The sequence below is a fragment of the Patella vulgata genome, chromosome 4 (genome assembly GCF_932274485.2).
Source record: "Patella vulgata chromosome 4, xgPatVulg1.2, whole genome shotgun sequence".
NCBI lineage: Eukaryota > Metazoa > Mollusca > Gastropoda > Patellidae > Patella > Patella vulgata.
Genome location: NC_065882.2, coordinates 20,899,629 through 20,914,645, shown reverse-complemented (window position 1 = coordinate 20,914,645; position 15,017 = coordinate 20,899,629). Strand labels below are relative to the sequence as shown.

Sequence of the window (15,017 nt, the reverse complement as noted above, 5' to 3'; positions counted from 1 at the left end):
AATTAATGTGCACACGGAACCTCGCTTCTCGTCACATCTGTCCTGCATCACTGACAGGAGGAAGCACCGGGACAAAACTGATAAACTTTCTCTGCCAATACCGGGATCGAACACAGGACCCTCAGTTTAAATAGCAAACAACCTACTCACAGAGCCACCCCTGCATCAGGATTACTTTAAATATAAGATCATAAAATTTTTGACTTTATAAAATATACTACTTTCTTTATGTTTTTTTAAAAAATATTTTAAACCCCTGTGAAAGCGCATCTAGATTTCTGAGAACAATGTGGTGACTCAGTGGAAGCTATCAGGCCAAGAGAATGTATTCATGAGCTGCCTTGAGTGCCAATATCGGCGCCATGCGCAACAAAATCGAAGCTCGTCGACGCTCTGACAAGAGCGAGCAATACATTCGCCATTGCAGCGCAAAGTGAACTACATGAGCATATCCCGGGTGTAGCAAGAACGCTTAGAAGGTTCATAGAGTCGCACAAATCGTTCCCACCATTGATGTACGGCTACTGTACAATAATTGGGGTCTATATACCCCTCATTTCCATTCTGATTGCAGTGTTACCCCACTTCTATGCTTTATAGGATCATGTCAGCTCATTTTACGTCCACACCCCACTGTCACTGAGACTATGGTGCTCTTTATACGTCCATGTCAGTGTTTGCAATAGGCCCACACTGCATTCTAATCCTCATTATTTTTCACTTTAGGGTCCCATGGCATCTGCAATGTGTCAATACACCGTTTTCAATGCACCTTGTTTGTGTTCTTAATCCATCCACCTCACTTATATCCGTTGTAGCTACATCCACAAAATGCTCATGTAGTTCTCCTTGCGGTCCCATGGCATCTGTACTGCGTCAACACTCCGTTCTCTGTGTTTGCTGATGGCAGCCTTCTTCCGTCTTATGGAACAGCTTATGGAAGCTGTTCGGTAGCAAATTTAAATCACAACATGGTTTAAATATATATATAGAAATTAATAACAAACTGAAAATGAAGTTATGATGTCTTTAATGATGAGAATACATGTGAACCAGTTCACATACAGCGATATCATTAAATTATCACATTTAAATAGATCCAGATTTTAAGCTCGGTCCAACACTTGATTTCCACTTTCCGTTTCATTTTTTTTATAATTTTGAAGTTTTTCTATTTTTTTAGAGGTTTTTGAGGTATGTTTTTGTTAAAAAGAAATATACAGTTTAAACTAAAAGCACTGCATTGATACATCCATCATTTTCAGGATTATTGGTTACTTGTGCATATTTACCTGTAAAGAAATAAACATAATATAAATTTCCTTTATCTATACTACATGTAATATTTGTAACACTGTCATTTGTTTGTTTGTTTGTCTGTTCAGGGTTGGTGACTACACTAGGGCTATCCCCAAGCTGAAATTTGGTGTATAGGGGTAGCTCGGACCCAGGAGTAACGTACATGTAGGCCTGGTGACGATGGACTACCACTGGTTTCCGAGTTAAATTACTTCTGGTTCATGGCTATACACCTGCTACACCAGGTCAACCACTAGTACTTCAATATGATCTAAATATGATCTACATGTAATTTAGTTTTTTATGTTCACTAGGGCTAGTAAATAGGTTATAATACCTTTCACTAAATGCCCTTGAAAGATATTACAATACCTTGTTAGTGTCAATCAACATAAACTAGGTTATTTAAAGTCTACATGGTATATCATAGTCAGGAATTCGCTGGTTTGCTGGTTATTTTCGGACTCCACAAGATCTTGCAGATGACCCTACTCCTTATCCTGTACATAAGACAGCATCAAAACACAGCACTTGCATTGATAACTGATCCTGTGGCATAAAGTGTACAGGTTAGACAACCCAGTCATCCAACCCATACTTAAAAGACTCCTTATGAGTACCATACATCAAATAATACAAAAGAAATCATACCCCAAATAACTTTTCCTCCTTGTGTGACTAAACCCAGTTCACTGATATTAACCTGTAAATATACAAACAACATTTGGTCAATTTCAGACAACACAGACTCTTTTTCTCTTACATGGATGCATTTTTAACAGAATATCGGTGATCAACTCAGACAAATAGTATAGCTAATTACAGATACCAGGACTTGAATATTTTTCTCACTGACAATATTTAAATCAACATTTCAACCATCTAGAGAATATATCAGTTAGTAATGGTCAATGATAGCAGTTACATCCTCTATATATGTATTCTTTACCATAACACCTTGTGTTACCCTGGGGGAGCAAAAGGGATTTGGTGAGTTTTGTACTTTCTCACTTCTTCTATAGTCTGATGCCATAATAAGACATACGGTAAGACTGGTAAGACTGATTTGAACGTATTTTCTGCATTTATTCGATATTAAGTGATTAAAAGATGTTAATCTATGACAGTGACAATTGTGATGAATAGCTAATGAGCACAATATTGAATGTTGATTGAACAGAGTTGTAAGATCAGCATACAGCTGACTTTATAAACATTATATGATACATCTTCGCAACTCACCTCTATAACTGTACCCTTTGTTATTACACCTAAAGCTGTATACATGGTGGAACTAGGATTTTTCTTAACACCAATAATAGGTAAACAAAATGTAGCTTTTAATTCAGGATGTGTAACATGTGCTTTCTTAAATCTTAATCCCTAAAATAAAAGATAAATAGGATTATAATACTATGATTAACTGAGGGATGAACTTTCCATTTCATTTCAGTATGACAATGCTACAGGGGGTCAATTCTCTGAAATGACTTTGCACTAAATTTCATCTGAATCTGTGTTTTTATGAATTGAGTTATTGGAGATTACTAACTTATTTTTTTAAGTTTTAATTATAAAATATGCAGCAACGTTAATTCTCACCATGGGTCGAATAAATCGTTCAAACTTTGGAGGTTTTCTTGTGAAATTTTCACCAACAAATGTGACTTTAGTGACCATACGTTTCCATCCCTTTCCTAAAATAAAAAAATTAATTATACTTTATAATATTTACAATCATAAATAATATTCATTGATCAATGATTTTGGTAAAATAATACACACAAATTTACTGAAATTGGGATTTTTGAATTACTGTCATCCCAGAGAGCAAATACTATGTGTTCAAATAAAATAAACAGAGAACTCTAAATTAGAGCCTAAAATTTATTATTTAGACTTGAATTAATTTAAAAATTTATACTTACTTCTTGTTTTACCAGTTTTAATAACTTTAAACACTTCTGCTTCACTCATTCCTTTCACTTTTGGTAAAGGCACATCCCATTTTCCCTGGTAAAAATATGTACAATAAGTAACGAAAGGAATCTGATTTAATACTTTGCACGATATAATATAGCTCTTATATAAATTCATAACAAGATCAATTAGCATCTATTATTGTCTTTTCTGACTTGTGCCCTAATAATACATTCATATATTTTTCAAACATGTATTTTACTATAATATTTTAAATCCTATCATGGATAACTTCCCTTATATCTTTTCTACAAATATTCTTTGGTATTCTAACAATTAGATATCTTGTATACAGTCGAACCTGACACATACTAGAATAGTACAATGGGAAATGTTCTAATTTTGTGGGTTGCCTCCCACTTATCATGAATGTTTTCATTTTTGTGAAAACTGTTTTAACTGTCAACTAGACATGTTCGTATGTAGAGAGAGACTTACATATGTAGGTGTGAAATACTTACTGCTTTTTCTTTACGTTTTTGTTTAATCATATTAGAGAGAACTTTAGCACGAGATTGTCCCTCTCTGTCTAATAAATAGGCTGGTACAGCACCTTCCGGTACATTATCATCTGTCTTCTGTTTAGTTTGTCTTTCTTCATGCATCTTCAACCTGGATAGCGAAGAAAAACATTTATTGAATGTATTAAATGGCAAAAGTTATATTGATGATGACAAAATCTGAGTTGGAACTTCTATTCACTAACATATGTTCCAAAATTAAATCATTATTCCCCATCAAGCATCTGCAACATTTACTGTATTAATCTTAAAAACAATAGACAGTACGTTCCTAAAACCTTTTTTGTATCAAAAGGAAAACTAATATTCAATAAATATTTGTGTAGTTTACTTACGTTTTCTTCATTTGAACTTTCTCTGAATGTCTCTTTTTATTGTGTAATTTAGCTCTGAAAAAAAAAAAATTAAAAAATTAAATTCATGGTGCAGCAGTGACATGAAAAAAAGAAAGCTGTCTTAATTTGCGAAAGTCGAAATTCGCTCTCCAAAGAAAGTAATTAAAGATACATTATGGGAGATTCGATAACCAGTTGGCAGTTCTCACTATAATAGTTCAAAACTAGATAATGTAAAGGCAATTTGCTGAATATTTCATTCAAATTGATCCACTATGAACCGAGAACTAAGCGATTGAAATTTCCGCTTAGCCTCGATGATCATTACTAAAGTCAGTACGATAAACAGCATAGTCTTGATTATCCATTTAATCGTTAAATCGTGACAGAAAGTTATGCAGTAAATTGGCTCATAATCTACTAAAGATCGCAGGCTAGCGATGCCATCTAGAGTTGATTATGGTCTGGATAGGTTAATTAATGTCTAATCAATAATTTAGATAACATTTCAGGCCTAAAGAAAGACCTGCAATAGACAGATTTAGCTCTTGCATAAATTAGGTTTAATGTAAAATATTGAAATGTTATGGCCTTTTTTGTTTTCAGCTCTCTAATAGTCTATAAACAGCATATATATAAAATTTTTAAATGCAGCCTGTGGAGTGTTCACATGAAATTGTGGACAATGAACAGGGTCATGACAATATACAACCACATCGAAATGTTGATATCAATAAGAAACCATAAGACAATTAAAGTAGAAGACACTTACTTGATGCCTCTAAGTTTTCTGGCCTTCTCTGCCATTTTGTGGCCCATACGGCCTTCCTTCTTTCGTCTGTTAAAAATAATAAGACACTTATTACAACTGGACATATATAAAACATTATGAGAAACAAGTAGGGTATTTTAAAAATTATTATCTAGATGATTGGTAAAATTTGTATATAAAATCATCTTGATAATCCAAATCCTCCAATCAGCCTGTCAATGGTCAGTAGACTTGTTTAGTATGACTAATTTCAAACCAAGAGCAAGAAAATGATACACCACATGAAAATCGCCAGGTTGGGGGAGCTGGTTGGGTAGTAAAGATTTCAGTGGATTTTCAGTGGATGTAATAAATTAAATTAGTCAGTAACGACAATTTGAAAATTGATTCATAACTTACTTTCTTTCATGGTAATCAAGTCTGTAACCATGTCGCTTCCTGTGAAGCTCTATATGTTCGTTTTGTGGCTACAAGGACAAAAAATTGTATTACATAATACATTTTTAGAATAAAACATAAAAAGTTTTTGAGATGCTCATTCAGTGACATGCCCTTTGAAAAGAGATTAACTAAGCGTTACAATCACAACTCTGGTATACATGTCTAAATAAACAACAAGGATTGAAAACCTTACAGATCAGATGATGAATTTAGTTGTTAGAGTGTTTACAGGGTTCCACAAAGTGAAATAAGGCCCATAACGCTTGACATAATTTAAGGAAATTGATGAAATTCAATAGGTTTCTTCGTTTCACTAATTTTAATAAAATTTCGTACAGATCGGATGATAACTTTTGTCGTTAGAGCATTCACAGGGTTCAACAAATAGAAACTCAAAGAAGGGTCATACCTCTAGACGTAAAATTAATTGCTAATTTATCCAATACTCATGCAATTTAGATCTATGTTAAAATCAATTTTGAAAATAGAAATTATCTAACATTTTTCGCACTGCTCAAAAAAAAATACAGAGTGAAGCTCTAAAGCATCACGCAAAACTCTTTAATTCTAACACAGCAGCGTAACTGGGAAAACTAGCAATGCACATGTCAACATAGTTATCTCCCCTCTATCAAATCTCTAATCAATGACATCACATATGACGTCAATGAAAATAATTCTCACATTTTTTGGTTCTTTTTATAAACAATATTATTCAACACTCTTACCTTACAATTTAGATCTAAATTAAAATCAGTTTAGTAAAAAGAAATTATTAAACATTTTTTGCATCACTTGAGAACCTTAATTATGAAGGTTTTATATTTGACAACAATTAGCTTCGCTCTACTCAGGCAATACCTATTATAGAGCGAAGCTCTAAAGCATCGCATGAAGCGCGGTGCTTGAGCAAAGCTCTTTTCCGGTAACACAGCAGCGTAACTAAAACTGTCACCCACAGACTGTTGATTAAAAAAAAAAATTCAAATCAGAACCAGAAACACTGGGCAAAACTGGCCATGCGCATGGCAACTTACCAAATTTCGCCCAAGCGAGATTATGCCTAATAGAAATATTTCTATGAAAACAATTCTCACACTTTTATGTTCTTTTTTTTTTAAAACCATACAATTTAGATCTTGATTAAAAATCAATTTCTATGTATCACTTGAGAAACTTAATTATGAAGGTTTTATATTTAACAACAATCACATCAGCTTCGATCTACTCAGGCAATGCCTGTTACATATTTATATTATTAATATTATGAAGGCTTCATAATTTGACAAAGTGAACAACCACTTGCTCTAGGCCTACTCAGGCATTGGTGTTATCATGTCTAAAGTAAATGGGGCTTCACAAAAAAATGATAAAACGTAGAATAGTGTCAATGTAGAAAAAAACTACCATTTTGAAAAGTCGTCAATAAAGACGAATTTCTTGGATAAAATCTGGACCTTATTTCATGAAACCTTTTCAACACGCGTTGAAATTAAAAAGGAAGTTGCAATATTGTTTACTTCCGGTTCAAAAATTGCCACTAGGGTGTAATATTTTCTAAGAGGATGCTCGAGGATACTCGATTGCTGAGCCAACGGATAGTTACTAATTGGAAGAATTGAGATATAATTACACGGAATTCGGTCCTTTCACAGTTCTGTCAGTCATATACACAACAAAAATCCAGGTGCGGTGGAATCCCCAATCTGAGCCTTATCATTTTTTGCAGGATCTCCCCGTGGACATTTTAATTTGCATGATATAATGAGTGTCTAGTTATCCAAGTCTAATATTTTTTCATAAATACGGAGCGGTTATGGACTACAAATCAGCGATGAAGAAATGTTTGAAAATCATTCAGTAATGTTTTTCGTATATGAACTATTGGATACAATTTATACACCATTGTTAAAGTATTTCCTAATTTAGAAAATATTAATTCCATATCCCAATAATAATAACAATGAACTTGTTATGGTTATGAAGAAAATATTTTCTTTCTTGATAACTCTACATAGTCCATCCGACAATACCATGTAATTTCAATGTCGTATGTTGTTGATCAACGTCTGAACCCATCGACGTTTGAAACACCAAATAAGTAAAGTGCGATAGCGCGTATGCATCATGAAAGATAGCCAAGTCACTTGACAGTTGTTATATTTCAATATCAGATTAATTTTTCTTTGCATGCGGGTGTGCCTGACAGGTAATTGCATTGGGTTGGTGAATGAAAGGAAATGAATCACTTTTTGGTCGTTTTACGGTCTTGGATCTGATAATACTTATGTTGACAATAAATTAATGGCTATATTTTTGATTTATGCCCATGACCAGCAGTGATCTATCACATACAAAATTATCCGTAAAATAATAATATTTGTATGGGGTGAAGTTTTAAGTGGGCGCTAATGCACTTTCGTACACCTATTTGAAGTCTCTAGGACCACGGCAAGTGCTAGGTGTACGAAAGTGCATTAGCGTCCGTTATTTATTTATTTATTTTTTTTGACATTTTCAATTTATTTTTGGATCTGAGAGAGAGAGGGAGTGAGTTGAACGTCAGCTCTACACAAACTCAGTGATTCTGAGAATGACATGATAAAATTTTATTTCAACAATTGGCTTCAAAAATGAAATATAGGCTTTAGGATCATACTTTTCTGCTCTGACTGGCCTAATGCAGAAAACCCTACTCGTACATGGGATCGAGACAACATCAATGGACTCAATGACAGACCATTTGCTGCTCTCCCCCCCCCACCCAACCCCTGCACCCCCAGAAGATCCTATGTAAGATAGATTGGGTCAATGGGGATCCATATTTACATACATTTATGTCTTTTTCTCTGGCATTTTCAATGGTTATATACACTTGACAGTCAGAGATTTAGCATCATAGATCTCTCTGCTACTTCTTTAAGACATGTAGAAACTAAAAGGCCTCCCAAGTGTTGCTTGTAAATTAATGCCAAAATAAAATGGCCAAGTTAGTTAGCATAAATATTTTGTCTTTTCACTTTGAGATTTCAGGGGGGAAAGGGTATAGTCGTTTTAAAGGCATGTAATACTGGAAACTCAAAATTGGTATTTGAGTGGGATACATCATATATTAACGTACACGAAAAAAAAATACATATCAAAATGTTAATAGATTTATTTTTGAATTGTAGATAGATGTAAAACTAGATATTTGACTTACTGGTACCATCTACCATGTTCAAATCTGTAACTTTGGTTGAAAGTTTACCAGACTCCATTTTACTTCATATATTTTCCTTCTTGGATGGACCAGATATTGCACGAGGTGCTTGTGTCTGTTCCCGATGGAGAAATGTTGCTTATGATGACAGTTTATACAGGGCACTGTTACAAACTGTGTATAAAGTAAAAGTTAAAGATGGACTGGCTAAAGGCAAGGAGTGCTGGAGGAGTGAATACAAGAGGTTATTTTATAATGTTCCAACAGAACTCAGTGAAACATTGACAGATCACACAGATGAGGTCTTGCACATCAGTTTCTCTCATAAAGGACACTTATTTTCTACAACTTCTAAAGACTGCACAATTAAGGTATAATGTAAAAAATAAATGGTAGTGTGGTTTGACTTGGTACTCGGTTGACTCTGTACAAAATGAGTGATCTTGTCCATGGCATTTATGCAAGTAAAATGATAGGCTTACTCAATATACAATACAATACAATATTCAGTTGGAAGGTCTAATGATAATTTGATAATAATTAAAAGGGTATAAATGTAGAACAAATGTAGCACCGAATCAAAGGTTTAAGCTAATAATGGACAGGTCTTGATTAAAAAGCACTGTGACAGAGAATTACAGTAAATAATAGTGAAGCAATGAGATTAATCAGTTCTCCACTTTTATAAAATAGGTACATGTACCATACCAAAATGTGGTACCAAATGAGGTGTTGGGATGGCATAGGGGTCTATTATAGTGTTGCAATTCGAGCTCTAGCTGGCCGGTCACCCCTAGCTTGCAGTTATGATTTTAATCCCTGGTGTAAGCGTATGTGGCTTGGAGATAGGGTTGCCTTCTCAACCAAGAGGGTATACAACTCCGGTTTCCTCCCACAGGAAAGATCCCTACACGTTCACTAAGATTAATAAAATAAGAAAACTTGTCTGCGATATCACCATCAATGGAAGCAGATGTTAAACACTAACAATAGAAGAAAAAGAAGGAACCAAATAGATGTAAATTGAAATGTGGTCATATCATCTTGTCATCCCCATCTGTATGTTTATGCATAGTGGTCATGTTCATAAGACAAAGTATGTTAATTCTCAATGATTTCTGCTAATTACTGTCAAAGGTATTGCCCTTGATCAATTTGAAAAATCTTGTGGCTGTTCATGAGATGAAGAATCCTATTGCTTTTTGAAGATTCCCAGTAACTCAAACAATTTCTTAAATGTAATTACAAGTTATCATCTGATTTGTGGTAGCCTACAGATTTAATATAAAATAAATATTATTTATTAGTTTTTAGTGACTTGTAATTCTCACATTATCTACTAAGGAATAAATATATGATATATTTAGCTGCTGTGGACATAACTTTTTTTTGGCCTTTCACATGTATGTGGTTCTATAAACTTTTGGTCATAACTTACATCTAGGTACATGTATATAGTGTTGTATTTTTCTTAGTTGTTGTGTTTTTATTCCAGGTTTGGGAAGTTGGATATCCAACCAAGCTAAAATATAATTTTGATTTTGCTAAGAAATTTAAATGGAGTTTTACCCAGTTTTCATGTTTTAATAGTAATGACACCAGATTATTAGTATCAAGTGTTAAGAGTGGTGATATAGACAGACGTGGTTTTGTGGCTATTTTATCCGTAGAAAAAAGTAAGTTAATGATGTAATTATTCACCAATAACATAAAGAATACCTAGATTCATTAAGACCTACATGTATGTAGTACAGGACAGGTTTCAATATACATTGTATTTTTAAACTGTTCTGTTAAAGTTAAAGGAGTCTTCCCAGTCATCTTTTGTTAAATAAAACTGGATTTTTTGTGATGAAAGAAGACATGCAAACCTTTATCCTGATACAAACTTATATTTTCTGTGTGGGGTTGGCCTATATCCCCACATTCTGTATTGTGTAAATGTCTGGATTACCATATTTACCAAATTTACACTATGTTATAGTGGTTAGTAATCGTTGTGATCATCAAGTCACTCATATAGTGGATAGTGAAATTCCTTATATGAGTTACGTAACCCCTTTAAACAAATCTAGTGGTCATTACAGATCGGCTCAATAGATGTATTTGGAATTTGCACTCAGGGTTAATTGGCTATATAGTTACATTTTTATGTTTGATTGACATACTTAAATCAACTTTTATTTGTTGTGTTTAGTGAAATATGGAACTTCCCTTTTAATGTATAATAGATATGAATATACAGTGTACACTTTATTATTTTAGGTTTTGACTTGTTAAAGATTGTTTGTATGGATCCATCACAATTATTTGGTGCTTGGTTAAATATAGAAACATTTCTCGGTGGATCTTTAGACATTAACTTAGATGGAAGAGCTTTAGTTTCAGTGCATATTGAAGCTTTTAATGTAAGTATGCAATATTTAAATATTTATATAGGATATTCTATTTAAAATGATCTAGTGTAGGGGTTGGTAACATTTATTTTTAAATGATCTGTTAGTGGAGAGGGTCTGGAAAAACAGGATTCTACTGTCATGTGTGAATTAAACATTAATCTCCATAGAAAACTTGGAATTGTGTCCAGATTGCAAATTCAGTATGTATTCCTGTAGAATTTCACATGTGCAACATTTAATTCTGCCTTATTGGTTTTGGATTATGAAATTTCAAGCTCTGGGTGTTATCCATTGGCTGAGTCCATATCTCCATTTAACCATTAGTAGCAACATGTATAGAAGACCAGATACCACTTCTCATTCATCTATATGGCTAATGATATTTATTGCACTGTATTAATTTTAAATTAATTTTTGTTAGGTTGGAACAAGTGAACCAAAAGGTACTCAGGATTTTACCCAATACTCAAATGATGTTATAAGAGAACCAGACGATGCTAAAGTTTTATTTACATTTTGTAGTGAAACTGCTAGCTTAATCAAATTCTTAACTGTTGTCAAAGACATGTCCAGTGATAGACCAATAAACTCATCGACAAAAACTAATAGTGTTCAAAATGTTATGCACGATTCTAATTTATGTATTGGCAATTGTAATTGTCAGCTAGATGCAGTAACACAAGCATATTTAAAAGATGGAGATACAATATCTGATGAAAATATATCTGCGTGTGCAGCATCCTCAAGTGATAATAGTGATAGTCGTTTAATTTATGTTACGGGTGAATTTGCGGTTGCATTACATCAAGTGGGAGTTAAATTAATTCCTAAAGACATATTAAGTAAACCTGATTTGGATGATGTTGAGACTCATATGGTCATGCATGTTAGTAATCATGAAATCGGCATTCGACCAGATTGGAAACCAGATTCATCAGATCAGATGATTGATTTAAATGGTCATGTGACAGGATTATGTTTATCTAAAGATAACAGGTTTGTATTTATATATTTACTATTTACAGACCTAGAATCATGCAAATGGACGAGGGATTGGGGGGTGGGTTGGATAGGTGAGTATGGTCTAATTTGACACTTTCAAGGTCTGTCTTTGAGTCAAGTGGCATGGTTTTAATTTCCAGCTTATAGGTTACAAAGGGTTGTACATGACAAGGAGCAGGGTCGCCTGTCCAACCTCGTGGGTTTTCTCCGGGTCCTCCGGTTTCCTCCCACTGCTAAAGACCCCTACGCGCAAGCAAATTATTGAAATAAAAATTGAATCATATGTTAGTCCCAATATGACCTAGTTTGTTTTTAGTGGACGTTAAACCCCATTTCTCTCTCTATAGGTTACAAGGAGTCTGTCCAGCAGCATGTTTTTTTTCATGTTTTCTCCCACATGTATGCGCAAGCTCATTTTTAAAATAAAATTGAACCATATGTTAGTCCCAGAATGATCTAGTTTGTGTCAGTGGATGTTAAACCTCATTTCCTTCTCTCTCTCTCTCTCTCTGGTATGTTGTTTTGTTTTAAATGTTTAGATCTAAAGAACAGTTTTAAGACAATATTGTTTGGACATAATAATACTGAATTTTCTTGTTTATTTAAATGAACTAAATCAGCAGTTATTGAGAAAAATAAAATTTGTACATGTATGTGTACAATTATATGCACGATTGGCACACTTGACCAATGCTAAAACATACATGTAGCCTTGTCAGGTTTTTTAAGTTAATAGGTGACGGCATACACACAGATAGCAAGTTTAAAAGAGTGCAAAGCTTTTTAGGTCCACATATTAATTTTTTCCTTGTTATTTAAGTGTCAAACAAACAACTATTTTTGGCGATCACAGCCATGTTGGGGCTTGGTAATGGCCAGGGCTGCAACGATACACTAACCTCACGATATGATACATATCACTGTACATGAACCTCACTGGTACGGAATTTAAAGTACCCTGAACTGAACCATGGCTTGTATACTGCAGTATAAAGTCTCATGGTATATCATTTCAGCCCAAGTAATGACATAATATTGACAAACATGTATCTGTGAAATGGAAATTAAGTTTCATCATTTTGTCCCTTTTAATTAAAACCGATTTGTTTATATTACAGATATTTATTTGTAAATTGTCGACCATGGGTTGGTAAAGTAAATAGAGATGATCCATGGAATACACCAGTTTTATCAAGGGATATAGAAATTAGAGTAATAGATTTATGGGATTTATCTGATACTGGTATGCGTTATGTAGGACATCAAGGTCTTTCTCCATCAACTATGTGTTGTTTTGTATTTCTTAATACAAGTGATGACTATGTTGGAAGGTGAGTACTTTTATAAACTATTCAATTGTGTGAGCTTTGTGTAATGAAGCTCTAATGACTATTATAGTTGTAATTGACTTCTGTCACACAAGAATTAGAATGACATTTGAAATAGAAAGGGATGACTAGAGTGATATTTAAAATAGAAAAGGATAAACAGAGCGACATGAAATCAGTAGAAACTTGGGTCAACTTCATTAGAATTGATAGATTTAAATGTTTTTGACTAAAATAATTTGATAAATGTTGGAAATTTAATGGCATTGTAACAATTTGTTCAAAGATAACAAAGACAGGCAAGTCGGCAATGCTTTTTAGCAGTATGGTACCCAATGGAAAATGATCTTTTGCCTTTTTTTCATGCTTGCCCATAATTTCATGTTTCATGTATTTAATTTCTTTTTAACTTTTTCAGTGGTAGTGAAAATTGTCGAGGTTATCTGTGGGACCGATCTTATGGTTGTTTATTATCTACATATCAACATGGACCAGGTGTTGTTAATGCTGTAGCTTTCAATCCTGTCAATCAAGAATATTTTGTTACTGTTAGTGATGATCAGGCTATTAAAATATGGAGATCAAAAAGTGAGATGGCAAAACTTAGAAAACTTGAAAACCTACAAAAGAAATGATTATTTGAGAAATTCTAAATTAGAAAATGGATGAAAAATATTTGTTATGTATGTGTGAAATGGAGTGTTAGTGTTATGGATTGTGATATTTATTTTAAGTTCTGATGGCTTTTAATGGATACTGTGATCGTGCGATTTTAGCTATGAACATGAGACACTATTTATTGATCAAAAGAATATTATATTTAATTAAACCATCAATGAGATATGTTTTGGAAAGTTCCTGGTGTAAAATCTTGGAAAATGGCTAAAATGAAATTAGATGAATTATCAGATTTCATTGTTTTTGATTGACATTCCTTCAAATTATAATGATGAGACAATTTGAAATATTTAATGAATTGTTAGCATAAGTAGATAACGTTTAAAAATGGTATAATCAATAATATTGCAAAAAACTGATGTTGTAAGATTAAATTTAATTTAGTATAGACTTATTATATGTAGTTGTCAGTGATTGAATCAGTTGTTTTTCAATTGTCCATTACATTTGTTGATTACCGGCAATTCACTTTGACCATTTATTCATCCCCATCTTTCAAAGAAAGCAGGGGATTATTAAAATGGGTCAGTTCATCTGTCGGTTGACCAAGTACAGTCACAAATAATTTCTGATTAGGTTATGTTTAGATAGTCTGTTTGATTGCTCAATTATTTATTAAAGGACAGATGTTCACTTAATATGTGTCATCTATTTATTTTATGATATAGGCGTGGGACATCAAACCTCACTGTTGGTAGTGTTTAGTTTTGAAAATTATTTGATAATTGTAAGGAGTAAGGACAATTGTCTTACTGTATATTAAAGTATAGGACTAACTTTCTATGAACACATTTCACTTTCATTTAAAAAACCAAGTTGGGTTGGGTAGCTGAGTGATATAGCTCATGGATGTCGAGAGTCCAATTCCACTGAGTTGTCCACCTAACTTATGTGTTTGCCTTGGTTTCCTCCCATTGCTAGCCATTACTGCAGAAACTGAATTAATGAAATAAAGTATACCATGTCTTAAAATGACAGTTGTTCTCTCTCTTTTCTCCATTAAACCCTTTAAGGCTAGTTCAATTACATTAGAATATTTCAATTTTGATCAAGAGAGATC

The 15,017-nt window shown here is 33.4% G+C and overlaps 2 protein-coding genes across 3 annotated transcripts; one reads left to right on the top strand and one right to left on the bottom strand.

The window, feature by feature from the left end:
- Positions 1–1,013: 1,013 nt before the first annotated feature.
- On the bottom strand, positions 1,014–6,868 carry LOC126817590 (ribosome biogenesis protein NSA2 homolog). The gene is made up of 10 exons (XM_050544660.2): positions 6,756–6,868; positions 5,307–5,374; positions 4,908–4,973; positions 4,136–4,189; positions 3,741–3,891; positions 3,228–3,312; positions 2,902–2,996; positions 2,542–2,682; positions 1,951–2,002; positions 1,014–1,292 (listed from the first exon to the last, which is right to left on the bottom strand). Exons 1-10 carry the CDS (start codon positions 6,756–6,758, stop codon positions 1,225–1,227), a joined length of 783 nt encoding a protein of 260 aa, XP_050400617.1. The 5' UTR covers positions 6,759–6,868; the 3' UTR covers positions 1,014–1,224.
- Positions 6,869–7,164: 296 nt separating this feature from the next.
- LOC126817589 (F-box/WD repeat-containing protein 5) lies at positions 7,165–14,929 on the top strand. Of its 2 annotated transcripts, none has more exons than XM_050544658.1 (7): positions 7,165–7,208; positions 8,522–8,921; positions 10,046–10,226; positions 10,816–10,958; positions 11,371–11,945; positions 13,070–13,282; positions 13,698–14,929. In XM_050544658.1, exons 2-7 carry the CDS (start codon positions 8,565–8,567, stop codon positions 13,912–13,914), a joined length of 1,686 nt encoding a protein of 561 aa, XP_050400615.1. In that variant the 5' UTR covers positions 7,165–7,208; positions 8,522–8,564; the 3' UTR covers positions 13,915–14,929. The 2 variants fall into 2 exon arrangements, with proteins under 2 accessions (XP_050400615.1, XP_050400614.1); XM_050544657.1 differs by lacking the exon at positions 7,165–7,208 and adding an exon at positions 7,388–7,557.
- Positions 14,930–15,017: the final 88 nt, after the last annotated feature.

Bases quoted from the DNA above. Each gene is read 5' to 3' on its own strand.
- LOC126817589 (XM_050544658.1), top strand. From the start codon at position 8,565: ATGTTCAAATCTGTAACTTTGGTTGAAAGTTTACCAGACTCCATTTTA. The intron at 11,946-13,069 runs GTTTGTATTTAT...TTTATATTACAG, and splicing joins TGTTTATCTAAAGATAACAG to ATATTTATTTGTAAATTGTC. The intron at 13,283-13,697 runs GTGAGTACTTTT...TAACTTTTTCAG, and splicing joins AGTGATGACTATGTTGGAAG to TGGTAGTGAAAATTGTCGAG.
- LOC126817590 (XM_050544660.2), bottom strand. The intron at 2,997-3,227 runs GTAAGTATAAAT...TTTTTATTTTAG, and splicing joins TAAAACTGGTAAAACAAGAA to GAAAGGGATGGAAACGTATG. The intron at 2,003-2,541 runs GTGAGTTGCGAA...GTATATTTACAG, and splicing joins CAAAGGGTACAGTTATAGAG to GTTAATATCAGTGAACTGGG.